This window comes from Kogia breviceps, chromosome 1, assembly GCF_026419965.1.
Source record: "Kogia breviceps isolate mKogBre1 chromosome 1, mKogBre1 haplotype 1, whole genome shotgun sequence".
Taxonomy (NCBI): domain Eukaryota; kingdom Metazoa; phylum Chordata; class Mammalia; order Artiodactyla; family Physeteridae; genus Kogia; species Kogia breviceps.
In genome coordinates, this window is record NC_081310.1 from 177,045,314 (window position 1) to 177,070,011 (window position 24,698).

The 24,698-nt window shown below is 50.1% G+C and overlaps 2 protein-coding genes across 5 annotated transcripts in view; both read right to left on the minus strand.

Moving 5' to 3' along the window:
- The window catches only part of HDAC1 (histone deacetylase 1), a 36,678-nt gene extending 35,571 nt beyond the window's left edge, over positions 1–1,107 (minus strand). For 2 of the 3 annotated variants that reach the window (XM_067012385.1, XM_059078228.2), the window contains exon 1: positions 815–973. In XM_067012385.1, coding sequence (XP_066868486.1) covers positions 815–863 — 49 coding nt within the window. In that variant the 5' untranslated portion in view covers positions 864–973. Of the gene's footprint in view, positions 1–814 lie in introns of all 3 variants that reach the window. The other variant, XM_059078229.2, reaches the window with a different exon arrangement.
- Positions 1,108–3,947: 2,840 nt separating this feature from the next.
- LCK (LCK proto-oncogene, Src family tyrosine kinase) lies at positions 3,948–23,986 on the minus strand. 2 transcript variants are annotated; one of them, XM_067012397.1, is made up of 13 exons: positions 23,884–23,986; positions 12,301–12,410; positions 11,923–12,004; positions 11,643–11,733; positions 11,297–11,395; positions 11,042–11,145; positions 10,697–10,846; positions 10,280–10,432; positions 9,959–10,138; positions 7,695–7,771; positions 7,450–7,603; positions 7,237–7,368; positions 3,948–4,622 (listed from the first exon to the last, which is right to left on the minus strand). In XM_067012397.1, exons 2-13 carry the CDS (start codon positions 12,403–12,405, stop codon positions 4,420–4,422), a joined length of 1,530 nt encoding a protein of 509 aa, XP_066868498.1. In that variant the 5' UTR covers positions 12,406–12,410; positions 23,884–23,986; the 3' UTR covers positions 3,948–4,419. The 2 variants fall into 2 exon arrangements, with proteins under 2 accessions (XP_066868498.1, XP_066868507.1); XM_067012406.1 differs by lacking the exon at positions 23,884–23,986 and adding an exon at positions 19,404–19,565 and having other exon boundaries at positions 3,965–4,622.
- Positions 23,987–24,698: the final 712 nt, after the last annotated feature.

Consider the following 24,698-nt stretch of genomic DNA (forward strand, 5'->3'; position numbering starts at 1 on the left):
TTCTTCCCTGTGCTCCCAGAACACTCTGAGCTGTCCTTCCTCCCAGCCTGATAGTGGAGAGCAATTCTTTGTCATTGTCTACCTGCTCCTCCAGACTGAGAGAAAGGTGACAAGTGGCTTTGGTCTTCCCATGGCCCCAGCCCCTACATGCTACCTAGAACAGAGGAAGCTGCTGCGCCACAGATCTCTGTTCACGAAAAAGCTTGTTGTAACAAGTTGCATCCTTCTCCTTCCAACCTCAGGGGTCCCATTTCCCAGCAGCAACTGCTGGGCCTGCTGGGAGATGGCGAGGGATGCTGGTGACCTCTAGGTGGTGAGCTCTGATGGCCTCTCACCAGAAGAGATGAGGAAGGAAAGGGGCAGTGAGAGACCTTCAGATTCTCTGCAGTAACATGTAACCCTGCAACCTTCTCCACCAGATTCTGCCTCCCCCCTCGCACTCAGCCTCCCCTCTAGGAGGCCGCCGCAAACTCCACATCAGACTTCAGTAGTCCCCTCCAAAGTGACCTCAGGCTTCCCCAGGCGACCCTCTCAGCCTCGGACTCCTCCCTCAGCATCCCCTCTCAGCCTCGACCTCCTTCCCCTCAGCCTCCTCCCTCAGGCTCCACCTCCTTTCCTCTTAGCCTCCTCCCTCAGCCCCGACCACCTTTTTTCAGCCTCCGCCCTCAGCCTCGACCTCCTTCTCTCAGCCTCCTCCCTCAGTCTTTCCCCAACGTCTCAGCCTCCCCCCTCAGATCTCCTCGGCTCCCTCTCCCAGATCCCGCCTAGCCAGGCCCCGCCCCCGCCCCCGACGCGAGGACTGTACTGTGCTCACCGTCGTAGTAGTAACAGACTTTCCTCCTGGTGCCCTGAGTCTGCGCCATCTTGCTCGCCTCCCGTCCCTCCCGTCAGTCTGTCCGTCCACCCTCCCGCCCGCCGGCGGCTCCGCTCAGCGTCCGACCCAGCAGAGAAGAGGCGGGCCTCTAGCGCGTTCCGCCCGTCCCCGCCCGGGCTCACCTATAGCCGCGCAGCCCGGGCACCGCTCCAGCCAATCAGAGGCGCCGGGACGGCCCGGAACTCGGCGGGGGGCAAGGGCAGCCCGGCGAGGCCTCTGAGGGCCCCCTGGGCCTGTACCAAGGTCCGCGACAGGGGGTGGGGCTGCCCCAGGACCGTACCATTCGTCCCGGGGGAAGCAAACTTCGCTGTCCCATTCGACTTTGGGAGAGTGCTTGGAGATCAGAGACCAACTTTGTCATTTGACAGAGGCCTACGGTGGAAAGTGACTTGCGCAAGGTCACTCAGCTAAGTTTGGAGCAGGAGGAATAAATTGACAAAGGACAGGAAACTGCTGTAGGCCGAACGCTGTGCAATAGCTTTACCGACATTATCTCAGTCATCTCCGATGGCTTTGGAGGGGGGCTTTTTATCACCATTTAACAAAGATAACGAAGTTCGGAACTTTGTCGCTTCCTCAGAGTCACACAGTAATTACATTCAATTTTCAATCGTAATTTTTTGAATGCCTACTATGCACCAGAGGCACATTAAAAAAGTGGCAGAACCCAGCCTTTCTTACTCCAAAGCATAATTCTTTGTTGTAGGGGGCCGTCCTGTGCACCGTAGGATTTTTAACAGCATCCTTGGCTTCTACTTATTAGATGCCAGTAGTACCCTGCCTCCACCCCCAGCTGTGACAACAGAAATTGTCCTCAGACGTGGCAAAATATCTCCAGAGCAAGGGAGAGGGGATTGGAGGGAGTGTAAAAGTGCCCCCCACCCTACCCTTGAGAACCACTGCATGAGATCCGTCATCAACTAATCATTATTGAAAGCTACAGACTGAAAAGCACTGTGATGGGCTATTAAAATAACAACTACAACAATATTAATATTTAGTGAGTGCTTACTATGTGTGAAGTAAGTTACTCATGATCCTATAGTCAATAGATATATTTTTTATGCCTCTTTACAGCTTAAAGACTGCTTGGGCACTTGTGTTCCTCACCTGGGAACTGCATTTGGGCCACTAATTACAAACGTAACAGATCTAAGACTGGGCACTTCCATTATAGAAGCAGCAAAAGATCAGGGAATAAACCCTGTTCCCAGTTCTGTATTGCTGTTTCCTAGCCAGGAACCTTTCTGGGCCCCCATTTCCCTCTTAGTAAAATGGAGAGTGTAAGAAAACAAAGTTCACCAACTCTGTGGCTGCAGCAGTGTCCAAAGGAGAAGGAGGATGGGGATCAGATGAGGTAATGGGTGTGGCAGCATTTTAAAAAATGCAGAACAGGAATCACAAACTCAGACGCCTGCAGAGGTCACGCAGGTGATGTAAATGAGTGTATTATATTTAAATTGGTTTGATTCCAGGTACTTTGCTTGTTTTTAATATTGGATTCTTTTTCACTTTCTAAAGAAATATGTCCTCCCCATCTTTCCTCAAACACACTGCCATCTTCAGGGATCTTTAATTTTCCTACTTTTTAATGGAAATACGGGTGCAAAAATTTTTCATTTTCCTCTTTTTATAAAACCAACAGCACGAACATGATGATCAATAACTACTAACACTCAGGTTCATTGTCTGGGAGCAATAGGGTGTGAAGGGGACTCTGGCAATGGGAGAGCTCATACCCCACCTGAAGGCATTGGCCACTTACTCAGCTCCATGAGGACAGGTAAGCCCAAAAGAGCCAAATCTTCCTATTTTTTTCAAGAGAAGGCAGAAATCTGGAGGTTTATGCAAAACCACCCCAGTTTTATAAACTGACTGCTAACTCAGTCTACTTTCTTTTTTCTTTTCTTTCTTTTTTTTTTTTTTTTTTTGCAGTGCGCAGGCCTCTCACTGTTGTGGCCTCTCCCGTTGCGGAGCACAGGCTCCGGATGAGCAGGCTCAGCGGCCATGGCTCACGGGCCCAGCCGCTCCGCGGCATGTGGGATCTTCCCGGACCGGGGCACGAACCCGCGTCCCCTGAATCGGTAGGCGGACTCTCAACCATTGCGCCACCAGGGAAGCCCCAGTCTACTTTCAAGACAGCAGTAAGAGCCATCCTTTTAAAATGTAAGTCAGATCATGTCATAGCTCGGCACCCTGCAAAGGCTCCTCAAAATGGCTCCTGCAAAGGCCACAAGGCCCCAGGCCCCATAGGATCTCTCCCCCTCCCTCAGGCTACCTTTACCTCTCAGATCTTGCCAGGCAAGCTTCTGCCTCAGGCTGTTCCCTCTGCCTGACTGCTCATCCAGCATACCATGTGGCTCACTCCCTCACCTTCAAATCTTTGCTCACAATTCACCTTCTCAATGAGACCTTCCCAGACCACCCTCTTTAAAACTACAAACCTCCCCCAAACATGACATTCCTAATTCCCCTTACCTTGCTCTTTTTTTCCCCTTAGCACTGTCACCTTGTAGCATACCATACCATTTACTTCTTTGTGATGCTTATTGTCTATCTTCCTTTACAGGGTGGAAGCTCCAGAGATTTTATCTACTGCATATCCTATGAGCCCAGAATCATGCCTAGCACACAGTAGATGTTCAATAAATATTTGTTAAGTGAGTGAATAAACTCAATGTTTGAAAACACCTTGAAAAAAATAAATAAATAAAAAATAAAAACACCTTGAACGTGAATCAGAACATATCTAAGGTCAAATATAGTCCTTGAATCAGTAGCTCTCAAAAATGCTGTTGCATTTATATAATGGGAGGGGGGAGTGTCTTGGGACGCATCTACTGTCTAGGAGGTTCTGGGTAGGAGTTGCCCATAATCCTTTGGGATGGATGTTTGAAGGGGTTCAGAGAACCCATACAGCAAAGTATAGGGACCTACTCTTGGCCCCCAACATCAGCAGGGCTGGAAAAAGTTCAGATATCCCTTCATCCCATCTTTCACCCCAATTCAGGGTGCCCCAGTTTCCATCTTCTGAACGCTCACTCCCCACTCCCAAGGAAAAGGAGATTGGAGTGGGGAGCAGAAAGATGTGCAATCTTCACCAACAGACATTTATTCAGCTCCTTATGGGTGCCAGGCACCAAAGAGGAGCACACAGAGGTATTAGATAAGGTCCCCGGCCCTCAAGGAGCTTCTGGATGACCAGGGGAAAGGAAAAGGGGGTGGGGAGAAGCTGGTGTCAATCACAGGCCTCTCTCCTCTCTTTGGTGGTCTCAGAAGTGGGCGGGCCCAGAAAGGGACAACTTGGAGGAGTGTCCAAGACATATATGCACAGGCCACACATGTACAAGACACATGTGCAGAGCCCAGCCAACTACAGAACCCGTGTACAGGACACGAGAAGTGTATGTGTCGCACGTGGGCGGGATTCACATGCAGAGTCCCATATGTGCATAGGCCACATGGGTGTAACACAGGAACTGCATCTCCCCGAGCCAGGTTGGCCTGGTAGGGGGAGGGCTCCAAGCCCCAGCCAGCTAGGTTCCTCAAGGCTGCGGCTGGTACTGGCCCTCTGTGGCTGTGAAGAAGTCCTCCAGCACGCTGCGCAGGTAGTCAAAGGTGGGCCGGTCCTCCGGGAGCTCCTTCCAGCACAGCATCATAAGGTGGTACAACTCATCTGGACAGTTGTCAGGTCGTACCATGCGGTAGCCTTGCTCCAGGTTCTGAATCACCTCAGGATTGGTCATCCCTAGAGGTTGATGGGAGAACTGACACCAAGGCTCCAGGCTTTGGAAGCCCACAGGCAGGGGGGATGGTCAAGATATTTGACAACTGGTATGGTGTGAGCACGAATCCAAAGGGACCTTGGTCTTCATCAATGGTAAAGCTATACTCGCGGTACCTTCTAAATGTCAGTCGTGCCACTTGTAGTGTCTGCTATGGCTTAAACGCTCAATAACGCACACATGTGGCTGTGAGACTTTGGGTGAGCCACGGCACCTTTCTGAGCCTCAGTTTCCTCATCTGGAAAATGGGACAACAGTAGCTCCTCCCTCATAGAGATGTTATCAGGATTGAAAGAGAAAGTGTATATATAGCATTGAGGATGCTGCCTGGAAGAGGAGATGCAGCATAAAGGGTACCTGTAATGATGATTATTTGGTAGGGAAGGATGGAGTAGTCAGGGCCCAGGGCAGGATGGGGGCCCACAGCCAGGACAATGGGGAGGCTCCTCCAGCTTTTAGAACAGGCACATGAGATGCTGCATCAGGAATCCAGATGGACCCTGGACCCCAGCAAGGCACACCCTGCATGGGGCAGAGAAGATTCACTAGGCCTCTCCATGATCCAGATGAAATTATCTTTGGGCCACTTCCCGCCCTTGGTGCTGATCCTTGCCCTCACAGTAGGCTCTTTGCATGTAGACCCCAAGAGGAGCTGCTCTGGAGAACTGCATGGTCACAGCAGAAATATAGCTCCCTGTTTCTAAATTACCTGTATGGCCTCTGGTTTCTCCTTCATTCTCCTGAGAAGAGACTGTGACAGGCAGTCCCCAGAGCCTAACCCCAAGAGGGTCCTAGCAAAACAGAAGTTTTACTCCTACAAAGCTTCAGACTGGACCCTAGTTAATAGAGATTTCTCTTCCCCAGGCCTTTCCCCTGGGGGGCCTCTGGCTATGTGTCACTCAGATTTCAAAATCAGGACACTGAAGGACATAGGCCAGGGAACAAGGGTACAAACCTATTGGCTACACCCAGCCTCAATACAGCCCACAGACCTACTTTGGCTTGGCCCCTTATAGTGTTTTTTTTGTTATTGTGTGTGTGTGTGTGTGTATTATTATTATTATTATTATTTGGCATGCGAGATCTTAGTTCCCTGACCGGGGATCGAACCCGTGCCCCCTGCATTGGGAGCGTGGAATCTTAACTGCTGGACCACCAGGGATGTCCCCCCTTTTGGCATTTTTAAACAATCTGAATCATCACCAATATTTGGAAATGGGAAAATTTTCCTAAAACTCCAAGTTTTGGCTTCTCTTGAAAAAACAAAGATCTGTTTTTTGGGCCCCCATGTCTTTTAGTTTTTTTTTTTTTTGCGGTACGCGGGCCTCTCGCTGTTGTGGCCTCTCCCGTTGCGGGGCACAGGCTCAGCATCCATGGCTCACGGGCCCAGCCGCTCCGCGGCATGTGGGATCTTCCCAGACCGGGGCACGAACCCGCGTCCCCTGCATCGGCAGGCGGACTCTCAACCACTGCGCCACCAGGGAAGGGCCCCCATGTCTTAATAACAACCATCTGCTAGAGCAGATGCAAGTTCACCCAGGTCCCCGTTACTCCCCATAGTTTCCCTGACCCTGAAGCCATGTGTCAGTTGCCATTTATCATCATGCTTTCACTGCCTTTACTCTTCTAATAGAAAAATTCTCTAAGGGAGCAGTGTGAGCTCTTAGCAGCACAATGAGTGTGTTTCTAGCCCCAGCGCTGCCGCTGGACTCTGTGATGGGGCAAGTCCAGGGCAGGGAAGGCCTGCATACCCTCACCTGATTCTAAGGTGTCTTTACCTTCCCAGGAGCAAAGTCCTGTGTACACTGATGGGGATGTGGGAAGCTTCTGCAAGTCTGGCCACTGTGCTCTATGACCTCCTTACCCTGTCTTTGTATTCTATTTCCTTTCCCCAGGGTTTCCTAGCAAGTTCCTTTCAAAAAAAACTTCATTCCCGTCTTGGCTGAATTCAGGGGTAAAGGACTGTCCACGAGATAGAGGGAGGACTGGGAGAGGGTGGGAATTAGCTGTTTACACGTCTCTCTCACTCTACATGGAAGGCTTCAGAGGGATGGGAAGTCAGTGTTTAGTGAACACCTACTATGAATCAAGCTCTTTCACAAATAATCTTGTTTCTCATATCATGAAACTGAGGCTCAGAGAGGTAAAGTCACCTGCCCAAGTCACTTGCCCATAGTGATTAATAATAAAACCTAACACTCTTGAGTGCTTCGTATGGGTCAGGTACTGTTCTAACCTCACGTTTTACAACTGGAGAAAAAAGGAATGATCTGATCAAAGCCAAACAGAAAGCATCAGTGGCAGACCTGGTAATAAGAAGCAGGCCTCTTGCCTCCCAGGCCAGATCCTCTTCTACATATTAGGCTGCCAGTGTTAGAATTAAAGAAAAGAGCTGGGATTGTTGAGGGAAGAGAGATCCAGAGACAGAGATGGAAGCCAGGCCTGGGAGATGGAGGAGATGATGGAGGAGAAGCAGCTAGAGAGTTTCAGATTCTTAGCCTGGGAAGAAGTAAGTGGAAAGACATGAATTTGCTGCCCGTCCCCATCTCCCTTTCAGCTCCTGCCCTTGACCCTGACCTGGGTAAGGGATGCGGCCGTGAGTGACAATCTCCGTCAGCAGGATCCCGAAAGACCACACGTCCGACTTGATGGTGAATGTCCCATAGTTAATGGCTTCTGGTGCTGTCCACTTAATGGGGAACTTGGCGCCTGGAGGGAGGAAGTGAGGTCACCTGGGTCTGCTTGGCCAGACCCTGCAGGCCCCAGACTTCCCTCATATCCCATACCTACCCTCCCTGGCTGTGTACTCATTGTCCTCAATGAGGCGTGCTAGGCCAAAGTCTGCGATCTTGCAGCTCAGGGTATCAGACACCAGGATGTTGGCGGCCCTCAAGTCACGGTGGATATAATTCTGCTCTTCAATGAATGCCATGCCCTCTGCAATCTGCAGGCCAGGTACAGGTCAGCAGTCCTGGGCCCGAAATCCTTGTCCCACTGCCCTGTGCCCGTGCCCAGCCCCTCCCCAGTCCCCTTACTTGGGCTGCCATGTCCAAGAGTTTGTTGATGGTCAGCTTGATGCCTGTGGAGGTCTTGAGAAAATCCACCAGGCTCCCTGTGGGCAGAAGCAGGAGTTGCTGACACAAGTTGCCCCAGGGGAAAGCCCCCAGACCCTTCTCCCCTAACTGGGAGTCTAGAAGCAGTGTCTGATGTGTGGAAAGGAAGAGTAAAAGCTGAAAAAGAAGGAGTGTGTGTTCAGAGTGAGGATGCCCAGGATGTGTGATGCCCTTTTCCCAGGGACTAGGGGGCTACTTGGAGGGGTCTTCAAGCTTCTTGTCACCAGTGGGGTGGAGCCCAAACTCTTCAGCCAGTCATCCAAAGCGCTGCATGCTCCACATCTGTAGTTTCTTCTCTTCCCTCCACTCCTGCCTCTTTTACTCCACCCACCCTAGACAATTGTGAGATTTTCCACATAGACCCCTGGGTTCTCACCCCAAGGTCTCTTTGTCCCATGTCTCATGCTAAAAGTTCTTTTTGTTCATGGCCCAGCTAGACTATTCCTCTAGAAAGCCTCTCTAGATCCTACCAAGCATAATAAATTACATCATCATCTACCTTCCCCATGGTATACTGGAACTTTCCTATGGCACAAACTCTGGTTTTCTTAGTGTGCATAACTGATAGCAGCAGTCAATCAATGTTCCCAGCCCACAGTAAGCAGCAATAAATGTATGCTGAATGTAGTAAATGGAATATGGAAAGAGGTGGCCTGGAGGACTGAGAGACCACCTTTCTGGTGACAGAGGGTAACTAGGAGAAGACCAGGGATGGGAGTGGCTGGAACAGAGCTAGTGATCGCTGGTCCTTCTCGAGAGACTAAAACCCTATGTGAAGATGACAACAACTTGAGTGTCTCCAGTATGAGTGCTGAATTAGTCACTGAAGGCAAAGACCTCACCCAGAGGCAGCAAATATGTGGACATAAACTGCCATTCCTTCATTGTATCCATGGCAGATGTTGCTAATCAATCCCAGTACTCACTTCCAATGAACCTCAGAATCCTTCTCAACACAGAACTACAAGCAAATACCAATTGAAGGTGGTCCGCTATTTGCCATTTCCAGAATCCATTAGCCAATTAACAGATTTTTTCCCTTCCTGAAAGAGGGACAGATTTTATACTCCGAAAGAATCAGAGCCAGATAACGACAAACTTACTAATCTGTTACTATATGGCAGGCCCTGTTCCAACTGCTCTATATGCATTAACTTTCATCCTCACAAAAACCCTATAAGGGGACTTCCCTGTGGTTAAGAATCTGCCTGCCAATGCAGGGGACACGGGTTCGAGCCCTGGTCTGGGAAGATCCCACATGCCGCGGAGCAACTAAGCCCATGCGCCACAGCTACTGAAGCCCGCGCGCCTAGAGCCTGTGCTCTGCAACAAGAGAAGCCACTGCAATGAGAAGCTCACGCACCACAACGAAGAGTAGTCCCTGCTCGCCGCAACTAGAGAAAGCCTACAAGCAGCAACAACGACCCAACACAGCCAAAAAAAAAAAAAAAAAAGACCCTGTAAGAAAGTTGCTATTGCATTATTATCACCATTTTACAGATGAGGAAACCATGGCACAGGGAAGTGAAGCGACCAAGCCCAAGGCCACACAAACCTGAAGCCAGGATTCTAACCCAGGCAGTCAGACTCTAGAGCCTTTAATGACTACTCTTATTTCTGGATAAGCCTGTTTAGATTTCTGCTGTTATTCTTGGAGGAACTGAGCATCAGAGGTGGCACAGGGACTTGGCCCAAAGCTGGGCCTAGAAATTCCTATTTACCTTCCTGGGGCTCTGTGCGACAGTGGACCGAGGGAGGGGGAGGGGGAGGGGCTCACCCAGAACTGAAAAAGAGGACTTTGGAGCACTCCCAAGGCTCAGGGGCAGAAGGGAGAGAGAAGGGGTTAGGGACCTACTCATCTCCTGAGATCAAGCATCCTTAGATCAAGGTGGGGTGTGAAGAAGGCATCAGGACTGACTGCAGGTCAGAGAAGAAGGCGGGGTGGGGGTGGTGGTGAATGCTCTTCCAGAACCTGCCACCTAAAGCTGGGCTCCCAGACGGGGCTCGAACAACACACCCTCTTCTCCACACGGCATATAGTCGCCCCTGGAAGTGAGTCTTTGGGGGCTCAGGAAAATTCCTCTAAAAAACCTCAGTGCTGAGCTAGGCCTATCTCCTCCGCCCTCCAGCAGGGGCAGAGGAGACGGCAGTGCCCCCCAGCGGCCGCGCACGGCGGCGGCGCCCACCATTCTCCATGTATTCCGTGATGATATAGATGGGCTCCTGGGTGACCACCGCGTAGAGCCGGACCAGCCGCTGGTGTTGCAGCTGCTTCATGAGGTTGGCCTCAGCCAGGAAGGCATCGGGGGACATGCTGCCCTGCTTCAGGCTCTTCACTGCCACCTTCGTGTGCCCGTTGTAGTACCCTGGGGCAGGGAGGGGTTGGGGGAATCACTCGGAGCCCATGCCCCCAGAGCCAGGCAGCTGCCCAGAAACAGGGCACTGTCGTGGGACTCTCACGACCGTAGACACCTCCCCTCCCCGCAGTCCGGGAGGGCCTCACTTACCCATCCACACCTCTCCGAACTGGCCAGCCCCCAGCCGCTCCACCAGCTTCAGCGTTTCCCTGGGAACCTCCCACTCATCCTCCCACCACGGCTTCTGGGGCTTCTGGGTCTGGCAGGGGCGGCTTAACCTCGTGCACAGCCCGTCCGAAGAATCTGTGAGGACAAGGGAGGAGGGTAAGGCTGTCAATAAGGCGGGACTGAGGGTGGGGGCCCACCCAGTCCCCACCTGGGGAAATGGACTGGCAGGGGAGGTGTGTGGAGCTGTCACCTGATCCCTGGGGCTCCAAGGTACCGCACCTCACCCACTGAGGGGGAATAAAGGAGCATACTGAGAGATGGGTGGAGGGTACCCCGAGAGAAACTGGGGGAGGCAGGCTGATAGGGCACAGGTGCTAACCCTAACCCTGCAGTGCTCACTCATATAATGGCGGACCAGCTCATGCAAGCCAGGAAAAGTGATGCGGGGGGAGATGTAGAAGCCTCCTTTGTCAAGGTTACGGATCTTGTAATGTTTCACCACTTCTCCCTGGGTCTGGTCGAAGTCCCGGACGGACAATGAAAACGATCCTGAAAAAAAGAAAGGATGAAGGAACGCAAAAGAGGCGGGTGGTGGCCTCCAGCGAATCGCACCTCTGCCGACGCGCCACATCCCCCCCCCCGCCCCCATCCCACACCAAACCCGCGGGCTCCTCGCGCCCAGACCTCTGCTCGCTGCCCCAGCCCGCGGCCCCGCCCCCGCCCCCCGCCAGCCCAGCGGCTCACCCGTGGTGCTTTCACTCTCTCGGATCAGGAAGGAGCCGTGCGTGTTCCCGGGCGCCAGGAGCTGCCTCTCCGCGTCCTTGCGGCTCAGGGTCTTGAAGAACCAGCTTAGCAAGGCAGAAGCGAGGGCTTCTTTCGTCTGTTAGTCCGTTCTTACTCCATAACCCTCCAGCATTCACACCACCCCTAGCATCTCTCCTTTGCTCCGAGGTCCCTGGATCTACGCCCAGCCATCCCCCACGACGAGTCCCCACTCACGGTTCGGGCTCCAGGCTGTTCGCTCTGGCCACAAAGTTGAAGGGGATATAACCTTCCTGGCCCGTGGTCACGGACTGCGCCTTCCACCACTCACCGTTCCTGCGCAACAGCGGCGGTTAGCACGGGTCTGCTCAGCCTTGGACTTGGCTGGAAACCCCCCTCAGAGCCCCCAGTTAGGCCATGCCACCCCACCCTTCAGCTCAACACTCCGGAGCCTCCCATTTTGTCTTAAGGGCACCCACTGCAAGCCAGATCAGGGGCCGCAGGGGGGCCGCAGTACCTGAGATCCCCGCTCCCTCATGCTCTACCGCAGGGCAAGGATGGATGGGGTGAAGGGGACACTCACTGCTCCAGGATACGTAGCTGTTCACCCTTCTCGAAGCCCAGGTCTCCATCGTGGGAAGGCTCATAGCTGTGCAGGGCGATAACCAGGTTGTCTGTAAAGACAGGGGGAGTCAGGGAGAACCTGCCTGGAATAGGCTGGGAGCGCAAGTTCAGGAGTTACACGGTAGCCAACAAGACTGAGGGGGAAGGAGGAAGGACAGGTGGTGAGTAGGTGAGGAGATGGAGGCTGACAGCCAAGGGTCCACAGGACTTCTCTTCCAAGCCCTGCTGGTTGAAGTCACCTTGCAGTGGAGAAGCTGGGGGGTTGGAGCCCTCGTAGGTGACCAGTGGATCCCGCACTTCAGAGCCATTCCAGATGGACAGCTGTGGGGTAGGGGATGAGTGGAGTCAGAGAGCTGGAGGCTGGGTCAGACCCTGGCTTGCCTCCCCATTGCCCTGCTCTCCTTCACTTCAGCTTGGCTGGGTCTTATCACTGAATTTGCCAACCACTTGCTGCGTGACCTTATGAGAACCCCTTTCCCTCTCCGGGGTTCTTTTCATTTCTGTTGCAGGGGAGAGAGCTCGCTGTTATCTCAAGGACCTATAGTGGTGGTCCGTTTCTCTCTTCCAGGTCGTACACCCACCCGACTCCCGCACCAAGCCCCTGTCTTGCCTCTTACCATGGCCTTGCCATCCAGTGGGACTATGGGGTAATGGCAGTTCTCACATACATCGATGTTTTCCATCCAGTCATCTTCAGGGTTTGAGCTGCAGCTACAGCCCATGGTCCCTGGGGGAATGGAGAGGGGGCTGAAAGGGCTCCCCCAAGATCTACCCCTGCAACATCAGACATGCTAAGGCCTAGCCCTGGAAACTTCCAGAAGGACCTGAGATTGTCAGCCCCCCAGCCCCCATTCACCAGCCACAGAAAAGCTGAAATGGGGTCCTAGCTCCCAGTAGAGTCACACATGCCCTCCTGCTGAGGCCTAGGCCCTGCCCTCCCACCTGGGCTGGGCAAACCGCCACAGGCACCTTTGTTAGTCTAGTTGCCCACTTCCTGTCTCTCCCCCCTCCAGCTCTCTCTGCCCATCCCCCAAGTTGGGGGACAACCTACTAGAGATCACATACACTTCCCCAAGCCTTAGGGAAGACCTAAGTTTTGATCCTCCCCTACCAGAGGGGTGTGTGCGCCCCACCTCCTAATTACAATTCCCCTTTCCAGACGAGGAAGCTGAATATGAGACCCTTTCTCCCAAAAGTCAGCCATCAGGCCGCTGCTCCCCCCCACGACAAAGTCTCCTTCAGAGGCTTCTTTCTGCTTCTCCCCAGCAGAAAACACTTCAGCGGCCCTCTTGGCCATAACTTTTACTTGTTTGCTTGCTTTAGCAGTGGAAACTTTTTTTTTTTTTTTTTTTTTGTGGTACACGGGCCTCTCACTGCTGTGGCCTCTCCCATTGCGTACCACAGGACCCGGACGCACAGGCTCAGCAGCCATGGCTCACGGGCCCAGCCGCTCTGCGGCATGTGGGATCTTCCCGGACCGGGGCACGAACCCGCGTCCCTTGCATCGGCAGGCTGACCCTCAACCACTGCACCACCAGGGAAGCCCATGTGGAAACTTTTTGTCAGATGAAATCAAGCAGAACCTCATAGATAAAGCAGGTAATAGTGGAGCTGTTCTGCCTGAAGCAGGGTGTGGCGGGACCTCACTCCTGGGAGTCCCTGCAGCACCTCCTCCCCCAGGGCTGCTCCTCAGGACTGCTTGGAATCAGCAGTCCTCAGGTAAAGTTTAATTGAATTTACTGTGCATTCAAGAACCTTTAATATCAGAATCAAATCCACCTCCTCAGTCTATTCTGCTACACACACACACACACACACACACACACACACACACACACACACACACATATATTCACACAGCCTGTGTTCTGAGCTAGTCTTCCCCAAAACCTCGCGCTCTTTTCTTACAACGTGCCTTTGTTTATGTGATTCGCCTGCCTTGGAATGCTTTTGCCCATCTGTTGAACTCTAACTCAATCTTCAAGCCTCAACTCAGATATCACCTTCTCTGTGAAGCCTTCCCTATGCCCAGTGCTCTTTGCTCCTACAGCATTCCACTTAGACCACAATCATCAACTTAGGCACTGAGTGCCATGATTACGCTAATTTATGTCAGTCCCCCTGCCTCTCCTACCCCCTTGATGAGATGGGGGATTTATCAAGAGCAGAAGCTGTGTTTTATTTGCCTGAATGTCCCAGCACCCGGAGCTATTCTTGTTAATAAATGTTGACTGGTATGTGGAGCGTTGATGCACAGATTCTCCCATCTATAGAGGTCTTAGAAACCACCAAGTCTAACCTCTGATTTTAGATGAGCAGAGGACCAGAAAGGCCTGCTTAAACTCACACAACTGTTTGGGGCGGAATAAAGCTAGAGTTGCTAATACATGCTGGGACCAAGTAGAAGTGGGGAGCAGTGGTGGTTTTTTGGTTAGCAAGACTTAAGGTCTGGGGCTTCCCTGGTGGCTCAGTGGTTAAGAATCCACCTGCCAATGCAGGGGACACGGGTTCAAGCCCTGGTCTGTGAAGATTCCACATGCCGCAGAGCAACTAAGCCCACACGCCACAACTACTGAGCCTGTGCTTTAGAGCCCGTGAGCCACGACTACTGAAGCCCATGTGCCTAGAGCCTGTGCTCCGCAACAAGAGAAGCCACTGCCATGAGAAGCTCGCGCACCACAACGAAGAGTAGCCCCCGCTCGCCGCAACTAAAGAAAGCCTGGGGCTTCCCTGGTGGTGCAGTGGTTGAGAGTCTGCCTGCCGATGCAGGGGACATGGGTTCGTGCCCCGGTCCGGGAGGATCCCACATGCTGCGGAGCGGCTGGGCCCGTGAGCCATGGCCGCTGAGCCTGTGTGTAGGCTCCGCAATGGGAGAGGCCAAAGCAGTGAGGGGCCTGTGTACCGCAAAAAAAAAAAAAAAAAAAAAATTAAAAAAATTTAAAGAAAGCCTGCATGCAGCAACGAGAACCTAACGCAGTCAAAATTAAATTAATTAATTTAAAAAACAAAGACTTAAGGACCTATGTCAATTATATCTTAATTAAAGAAAGAAAAAAAAGATTGAAGGATAGGCCCCGGAGTTATGTTCAAATTCTGGTTCTGATAACTTACTGTGTCTCTTTGCTGAAATCATTCTTCCCCAGCCTCACTTTGCCTTTTCTGTCAGCTGGGGATCGCCATCCCTTCCTCACAAGCTTAGATGAATGTTGGCTTGATTTAGAGCTAAGAAAGACTTATATCAGTGCCCATTCTGCCCTACCAACCCCTGCTTTGGAGGGTGGGAGAATGGGCCTGGTAAATAATCCTCTTGGCTTTAAGCTCATGTTTCTTTTTTTTTTAAATTTAATTTTTATTTTATTTTGGAGTATAGTTGATAAGCTTATGTTTTTTAAACTGAGATACTTATAACCTTTCATGAGTACCGGAAGTCATGGGTGTGTACCTCCCAAAGCATGGGTGTTAAACACATAGTTAAACCTTATTAACGTAGTTAAACAGACATAGATCTATTACAAATAGAGGAAAATACAAAATGTACATGGAAATTTAAGCCAAATCAAGAGACTTTCAAGGAAAGGTGTACACGCATATACTCTTCCCCCTACTTTAGGAGTTCTGGGGAGACATTTGAGAAATCTTGCTCGGCTCTGTGGCTGCAAATGGCTTTTTTTTTTTTTTTTTTTGATTGCAATTTTATTATGGCTAAGAACTAATCAACAGCAAAAGCCTCCAGAAAAGAACTGATAACAACCTGGAACCAGCCTAAGATGAGCTGAGCTGTCTAGTAAGGTCCTGAGCAACCCATTGTTTGTGAAATTCAAATAGGCCTTGGAAAACCACAGGTTGGTTACATCACACAGAGAACACCAACATCAGATGAGGTGTCAACTTAAATCAGTAAGGTCCCTTCCAGGCTTGACATTCTCAGAGGCTTTGAAAAAGGGTAAGAGAAAGATGAGAAAAGTCTGGGGTTGAGAAAATGGGATGAACTGGGGTGCAGCAATGAGGGGAGGCTGGTAGACAGGGCAGAAGGAACCTTCTGAAGGCTGAAGCTCATAGGGCTGGAAACTGTACCTGTCCAGGCTGGGGTCACGTGGGTAAGGAAAAGGAGCCACAAGGCCTTGGGCCAGGGTCCAGAAGAGCATGCAGGCAGGACCTATCTATATCCTGGATAAATCTTGGCCTGCCAGAAAGGACTGGGGCCATATATAAAAGAATGAAATATTGCCATTTGCAGCAACATGGATGGACCTAAGATTATCATACTGAGTGAAGTAAGCCAGACACAGAAGGACAAATATTATAGGATATCACTTATATGTGGAATCTAAAAAATAATACAAATGAATCTATTTACAAAACAGAAACAGACTCACAGACATAGGAAACAAACTTATGGCTACCAAAGGGGAAAGCTGGGGGGATAAATTAAGAGTATGGGATTAACAGATACACACCACTATATATAAAATAGATAAACAATAGAGATTTACTGTATAGCACAGAAACAACAAGGATTTACTGTATAGCACAGGGAACTATGTTCAGTATCTTATAATAGACTATAATGGAAAAGAATTCGAAAAAAATGTATATATGCATAACTGAGTCACTTTGCTATACACCTGAAACTAACAAAATATTGTAAATCAACTATATGTCAATTTAAACAATAAATAAATAAAAGGACTGGGGCCAGGAGCGAGAAAAAGTTAAGCTGTGTTAAATTAAGCCAAAAGGTACTCAGTAACTCTGCTGGGTATCTGACCCCTAGTGTTTCCTCTGTGGCTTATTTAGTGCTCCTGGAGCCCTCCAGCTGCAGGTAGCAGGCCCTGCCCTATACAAAAGTGTGAGTTTTGGAATATAGGGCCTGGCAGCAATCAGAAGACCCCAAGACCTGGCAATGCCAGAGGTTATTTTGGTGAGTGGCTCTCAGCCACTGGGAGCTACATGCTCCTATGAGGCCCGAGGATAATGTTGAAGGTTATTTCAATATTTTTAAAATCTGAAGGGAAATGGTACTATGATTTGTTTCTCAGTATGACAAACTGCATTATCATTTCTTCAATGCATACTTAAGTCTCTGATGAAAATTTGAACTAGGAAACAAGAAAATTAGTACCTAAATGAGGTTGTTCAGTCAGCAAAACCCTCAAAATCATGAGATCCATGGGGGAAGAGGGGGAAAAGTACAACAGGGGAAGGGCAAAGGAGTCCTTGGAGGGAAGAGTTGAGAAGCACTCATGTAAGTCACCAGCCTCATTTTAAAGATGGAGAAGGTGGCGGATCAGAGAAGGTAAGTGATTTTCCCAATAGCACGTGAGGGCTCTTGGCAGAGGCGGGACTCCAATCAGGCCCCACCTCCTTTTTCAAGGTACTCTGCTCTATTCTTCCCTCCCTGGAGACTAAAGTGGGCAGGGAATCCTGAGAGGTCATGCAGACGATGGAGCAGGGAGAGAGGTCTGACAGAGTGGGGTCCACTCTCCATCAAGATGTGATCATTGTGCTGTTAACAAAGGCCTTTCTCTCTAAGGCAATTCTCCCTCTATCTGGAATGCATGTTTCTGAGTGTACATTTACCTGCTTGGTGAATACAAGTCTGCACATACTGAGGCATGTGAATCATTGAGCATCATGCTTACGTGTACATACCCGTGGGTATGTAGGAGCCCCTGTGTGCAGATGGATGTGCAACAAAATGGGGGCATGTATAGTTTGTGTGTGTCCCTATGTAATTGTGAGGTCATATATGCATGTATTTATTTGTACAAAATGTGGGTCCCATCCTAGTCTGATTCAGCCAGGTTAATAAATGAGGTCGGCAAAAAGAAAATAAAAATTAAAGCTTATGGGCTTCCCTGGTGGTCCAATGGTAAAGAATCCGCCTTCCAATGCAGGGGATGCGAGTTGGATCCCTGGTCTTGGAACTAAGATCCCACATTCCGCAGGGCAACTAAAACCGTGGGCCCAACTGCTATACTCGTGCACCTTAACTAGAGAGCCCGCGTGCTGCAAACTACAACTGGAGAGAGAAAACCCGCACACCACAACTAGAGAGAAGCTCACACACCACAACTGGAGAAGCCCATGCGCCGCAACAAAAGATCCCACATGCTGCAACTAAGACCCGACGCAGCCAAAAAGATGAAGAAAATAAATAAATTTTTAAAAATTAAAGCTTAATATAAATTTCTCATAGAAAGAAAGAAAGGAAGAGAGAGAGAGAAAGAGAAAGAAAGAAAGAAAGAAAGAAAGAAAGAAAGAAAGAAAGAAAGAAAGAAAGAAAGAAAGAAGGAAGGAAGGAAGGAAGGAAGGAAAGAAAGAAAAAGAAAGAAAGAAAGAAAGAAAGAAAGAAAGAAAGAAAGAAAGAAAGAAAGAAAGAAAGAAAGAAAGAGAAAGAAAGAAAGAAAGAAAAAGAAAGAAAGAAAGAAAGAAAGAAAGAAAAAGAAAGAAAGAAAGGTGGGAGGGAAGGAAGGAAGGAAGAAAGAAAAAGGAAACAGATCCAGAGAATCCTCAGGACTCTCAGAACCAGTAACAAAGGCAGATTCTGTGGTGAATGAAACAGGACATTCTCTTCTCCCAACTCAGGAATTCAAGGTCAAGAGGAGGAATTTTGTAGATTCTAGACCTCCGCTGACTAGAGTCTGAAATGTTCTCAGTCAAACTCAAGATCTGTCCATGGTTAACAGAGCACTTTGTGCTAGTGATAAAGGGCCACCCCTCCCTGGGGTTTCAAACTTGGAGAGTGGAGTGAGGGCTGGATTTCAGGTACCATCCCTCTTGTCTCTTTGCACAGAGCCCAACACACAGAGTGGCCCTGTGTAGAATTGATCAAAAATCCCAGGCTGCGTGAAGCTCGTGGACTAGAGTTTCTGATCCCAGGGTTGTTTAGGAATCATATCACAATGAGCTCTGATTCTTGCCAACTTGTTCATGTTTATCAACTCCATAGACATTGTCTCTCCTGGCTGGGCCTAGAATGTGTTTTGTCCCCTTAAAAAAAAATGTAACACTTTTCCTCCCCTAAACTGTAAACCGATTCATTTATTGAACATTCTGTCCAAAATGTGTGCCAGCGTCTTGCCTGGGTTTCTTGGGCTAACACTTTATGTCAAGGGCAGGCAGGCTCTTCTAACTGCAGACCACTGTTGCCCTCTGGGCCACCCTGTGGCAAAGTCTGTCAGGAATAATTTAAAACATTTTCTTTGCCTTTTTCTTTGGCCAAGATTTGGCTATTGGCAAAGTTGCGTATGTTCAATGAATAGCCTTAGCTGTGGATGCCTGCACACAACCCTCACCATGGTACTCGAGAATCAGGGTTGACAGGCCTGGTAAATAATTTCTAGTGGGCAAAACAAGGATGTCTCCTGAATTCCCTCCTTTTTCGTGTGTTCCTCTTTGATATAATACCACTTTGGAATAAACTGTGAATTCACAGAGTTCACAAAAACAGAGAACAAAAGGATAAGCCTTCTCTTATGCAAACAAAATGTATTTATTCCATCAAACTGGGAGTGGTTTAAACATAGAACTGATTCTGCTAGTTATTGCCATAAACAAGGGCTATAGAGCAATTATTCTAAAGCTGATATTTTTGGTAGAGGCCCTCCAACTAGTAACTTGTATGTACCTAGTAATTTTTTTATTGAGTCCCCTTCCTCATGTACCTCTGTCTGTATTTTGCATCATGGGGGTTTTATCAGGATGAAGCCTTACTTACAGTTTGGTGATCCACACCACTTTATTAAAGTTTCTGGAAGTCTGCAGGTCAGGGAGGCTCAGCTCATCATATCCATATCACAGTGAACCAAGTTCATTCCCAAGGCCTCCCAGTCACTCACTGACAGAGGGCCTTTGGGCAGGTTACTACACCTCTCTGAACCTTCAAAATAGAAATAAAAAAGGGACCTGCGTCTAGGGCTGTTGTGAACATAATATGTGATATGCAGATGATCTCATATAATAAAGTACTTAACATGGTTCTTGGTACATAGTAAGGACTAGGTAAATGAAAATAGTTATTTGAGGCCTGCATGGGTATTTCATTACCCCAGCCTTAAATACATTCATTTTCCTTTCTGATTTTTGGCACTTCCACTTTTTCGCCTTTAATATATTTACCTCAGATGGAAACTTCACTACCATAAACGTAAAACCAGAACACAACATTGTAAATCAAGTATACTTCAATTAAAAAAAAAAAAGGAAAACCAGTATCACCAGCCATAAACAGAAATCTGTATATATTAAAATAAACACATACTATAATACTTAAATTCACATTTGTAAAATGTTCATTCATTACCCCCCTAAAATCACTCACCCGCATCAATGATGCACAGGCCATATCTGGGAAATGCCACACTGTGAGACAGAACTCTGGGCTTAGGCCTCTGTTGGTAAGTTAGAGGAGACATGACTTTCTTCCTACTTGGCCAGCCTATCGACAAAAATTTAATGGGTATGTCTTACGTGCCAGGCTCTGATCTAGAGCTGGGGACACAGAGGTGAGCAGTCAGAGAGGCTCCCGTCCACTTGGCCCTGCCTGCTGTGTTAGAGGTGGGTGCCCCTCTGGCGGGTCACTCCATTTTCACAGGAGGCAGTAAGGCCTGTCTTCAGCTCACTGATCGGTTACATCTGTGACCCTGACAAACTGACAACACAAAACAGCTGTATTTGCCAGGAAGTAGCATCTCAAAATCACCACCATTACCCGTTAACCAAGTTAACGACATTTAGTTAAAACCTCTGAAAAGATGAGGCAAGATCTCCATGTGTTGAAATGGAAAGATGTCTCAGATATAACACGGCAAGCAAGTTACAGAACAGAATGTGGAGTTTAAGTCTATTTGCACTTAAATATGGAGATATAGGGGATTCTTTTAAGCCAGGCTCTGTGCTAAGCCTTCATTTGCATGACTTCATGTAATTTTCATAATAATCCTATGAAGTAAGTGCTATTATTACCCCAATTTTACAGATGCAAAAATTGAGGCCCAAATGGGGTAAAGGTATTTGTCTGAGGCCTCATAACAAACAAATAAGTGGTGGAGAGGTGAGCTGAACCTCGGTCTACCTGCCTCCAGAGATTAGGCTCTTAACCAGTATGCTTTCCAGCAGCCACACATAGGAAAATCTGGAAGGACGTGCACCAAATTGTCCACAATGAGCATAGCCCAGGAGTAAGATTGGAGGGAGCTGTATTTCTTAATATGTCTTTGTATGTCCCTGTACTGTTTAAATTTTTAAAAACAGCCATGTGCTAATTTTGTAGTTGAAAAACAACAAAGCCCCCACGAACGCAAAAACTCTGCTAAGAGACACAAGCATCTGAGGAGAATCAACTGTACAGCTTGCCCTTCCACTCCTCTCCTTGTCTCAAGAGGTGTAGGCATGGAATAGGGGATACAGGAAAAAAGGTTCTGCAACCACAGAAGTCTGGAAAACACTGGGTTAGACTAAATCAAACAGCCACCTTCTCTGGGGAGACTTTCAGAGACTTCATTAGCTTTTCAAGCGAATGCTGATCGTGAAGTTAACGTGGGACATTTTGTAGCTTAGGCCTTGTTGATTTGGCCCCAGACCGTTTTCTTTCCAGGTGCCTCATGGGACTAGCATTCATGGAACAAGCATTGGAAATGCAGCTCCAGGTGCTTTCAAACCAACACCTGGATGGTATCTTTGTCCCACCTGCCCCCATCCCACCCACATACTCAGCTCCCCTCAGCATCGCTTTCACTACGTTGAGCTTGGCCTTGAAGCCATCAGCTTGTGGGTGTGTGGATGGATTTGTAAGATCCAGTGTATGATGTATCTGCGGTCCCTGCCTCTGCCTCTGAATATACATGCACACATACATTTTCCAATGATGATGTGAATGGTGTTTTGGCTAGGGAGGGAGGGTTCATGTGTGTGTCTGTGTGAAGCTGTGTGTGGGACCCTCCTCTAAAACAGACCCTGTGGCCCAATCTAGAGTTCTCACAACCACTGGTACACACAGGAAACAAGCTCATTTGCAAAGCCACACCACAAGTGTGAGGGAATGGGTGGTTCACTGGCCTGCCCAAGGTGCTGAGTAGTAGTAATTCTGGTGCAGACACCCCCCCACCCTTTGGTGCACGGTTCGCAGGAGAAGGGGGTGCCTAACCTCTGTTAAGCACCTACTGCATGCCAGGTACTACCCAGGGCACATCACAGCCATTATTTTCTCTTTGATTCCCCACAGGCACTCTGTAAGGAGGGATTTATTATTGCCTCTTTACCAATAAGTAAACTGGAGTTTGGAGAAATGAAGCCATTTGTTCAAGGAAATGGCGGAACTGGAACTGTGCCTGGGTCCGTCTGGCTCTGAAATGCATGTCCCTCACGCTACACCAAACCCGCTGGTTCTCTTGTGTTTGGTCTTGCCCTGAGGCCTCTGCCCTCCTGGGACCCAAGAAACAACCCAGGGACAGTGACCTTGGCTTCATGTCCTAGGTGCTCTGCGGAATAGGCCTTTATCCTTCTCAGAACTGCCTTGACTCTTCCAGGAAGCCTTCCGGATCACCTAAGGGAAGCCTTCTCCCGTCCTCTGAACCCTCCGCCTATTCTCTTGCTCCATCACTTGGCCCTTTTTCCCTTAGAATCTTAGAGAAGAATCTCTGTCCCTGAGCCCGGAGGGCGAGGGACCCTGAGTCATCTATCAGCCCAGACTGGGTGGGAGAGGGGACGGCTTATGCGGGTCCAGAGTCTGGATGAGGGTAGGGAGACCCAGCATGTCTTTCAGGCCCGACAAGAGGCTGCAGGCCTTGGAGCTGGGGACAAAAGAAAGGCTGGGACTTGCCGACTCAGTGGAAACTGTGTTTCAAGAAAAACTCCAAAGGCGGAGAGGGAGGCAGGGGAAACCTGCGAAGTGTGGCTCAGGTGGGGATTTGCCCCATAAACAGCAGGCTGAGAGCTAGAAAGTGAGGGGGTGGGCAGGGAGCTGACTCTGCTTCCCTGGGCCACAACCAGCTTCCTGGGGTTCGAAGCAGGAATCAGCAGGACCCACTGGCCCTACACAGACAGCAGCAGTGGGAGGGGGGCTAGAGCGGGAGGGAGCAAAGGGAAGAGGGGAGGATTTCCTGCGGACACAATGGCAACTTTCCAGATGGAAGTCCACGATGCGGTCCTTGCCCGGGCCCAACTGCACCCCTGTCCGGGATAAAAATAGCCCTTCCTCTTCCCATCTCCCATCATTCTCTCACCCCCCAACTTCCCAGAGTCCGGTCAGATACTTCCACCCGGGAGGCCCCATGCCAGATGATAAATATCCCTTCACATGCCCATCCGTTCCCAAAGGAAGACTCCTCCTTCTCTCAAAAAATGTTGGTCACTGAGGCTAAAATCACTTCTCACGTGTCCCTCTGGATGCTCTGGGCGACTCCTCTCTCTCTCTCAGGAGAGTCTTGTCATTGGGGTCTGTCCCAGCAACCGGAAGGATTCCTGGGACTCCTGACTCAAGCCTGCCCATCCCCTTGCTCCATAGGGGGGTGTGTGCCACGCCCTAGGCCATCACCCTCTCTCAGGGACCATCACAGCTTCTCTGCCTCTGCCTTGCTGACGGACTGCAGGGAGGGCGTGCTTTGCCCCAGTCTGGGCCTCAGGAGGCTCATCCATCATGGGGTGAGGGACTGGATTAGGGATTTCTGAAGGCCTTTTTATTATTTTTTTTATTATTATTATTTTTTTGTGTGGTACGCGGGCCTCTCACTGTTGCGGCCTCGCCCGTTGCGGAGCACAGGCTCCGGACGCGCAGGCCCAGCGGCCATGGCTCACGGGCCCAGCCGCTCCGCGGCATGTGGGATCCTCCCGGACCGGGGCACGAACCAGCGTCCTCTGCATCGGCAGGCGGACTCCCAACCACTGCGCCGCCAGGGAAGCCCATGAAGGCCTTTTTAGTACCTGACAGTCCATGTGGCAGATCCCCAAGAAAAATGCTCCCAGTGAGGTGGGGCCTGATGGCAGGCGGTGTGACAGAGGCAAGAGGGAACAAGCTGTGCAGGAAAGAGGTGATCCAGCTGCTCTGCCTGTCTCCCACCTGACCTCCAGCCAGGTTTTTCTGTCCCCCAGCCTGAAGGGCTGCTGCATACCTGGGGAGCCCGGCCCCAGGCCCAGCGGCAGCCCTCTGCTATCAGGCCCCCCACCGCAGCCCCTAGACCCCTGTTCCCAGTACTCCTTACCTGCCCAGCCCAGGAGCCCTCTGGCCCCATTCACATGGTCTTCCTGGCCTAGCCTGGCTGCCCAGACACAGCTTCGACTCCCCTCTCCTTCGTAGCCACTGCGTGTCTCCCCGCGCCCACGTCCCACCCTGACTTCCTGCCGCCTCCTGAGGGCCCCAGCAGCCCAACCACAAGCCTCCAGCACCCCAAGCTTCCTGCTGCCATAGCCCCCTGCCTCTCAGCCCTCAGGGGTCCTATATGTCTCCAGTCCAGGCCTTACTCACCCTGAGGGTGGCACTTGGAGGTGAGGGAGGATATTTGATAGAACTTCCCCCCGCCCTCCCAGGGTGCACCTGGACAAGAGATTCAAGGGCAGCCTTGAAACCCCACTGAGCGGGAGACAAACAGACGCCCACTCAGCTTTCAGTGAAGGGCAAGTAGCACTGCTGTCACAGTCTGAGAGCTGGGTGACCCTTTCAGTACAGTCGGAGGGCAGAACTAACATCACTTCAGAGTCAGAGGAGAGGACAGCATCCCTGTAACATCACTGGAGAGCAGACACCCATGTTCCAGTCAGAGAGATACCAGGCTCACACAGCTGCTAGACACAGCAGCAGAACAACAGCCATGCCATCTCAGGGCACAGGACGATAGTTTATTATACACAGAGGGTAGGCTAACACCCCTCTTACGGACAGAACACTGGACAACAGGCTGTTTAAGAAAGTGGGCAGGACAACCTCTTTTCTTTCTTTTTTTTTTTTTTCCCCCGTTACGCGGGCCTCTCACTGTTGTGACGTCTCCCGTTGGGGAGCATAGGCTCCGGACGCGCAGGC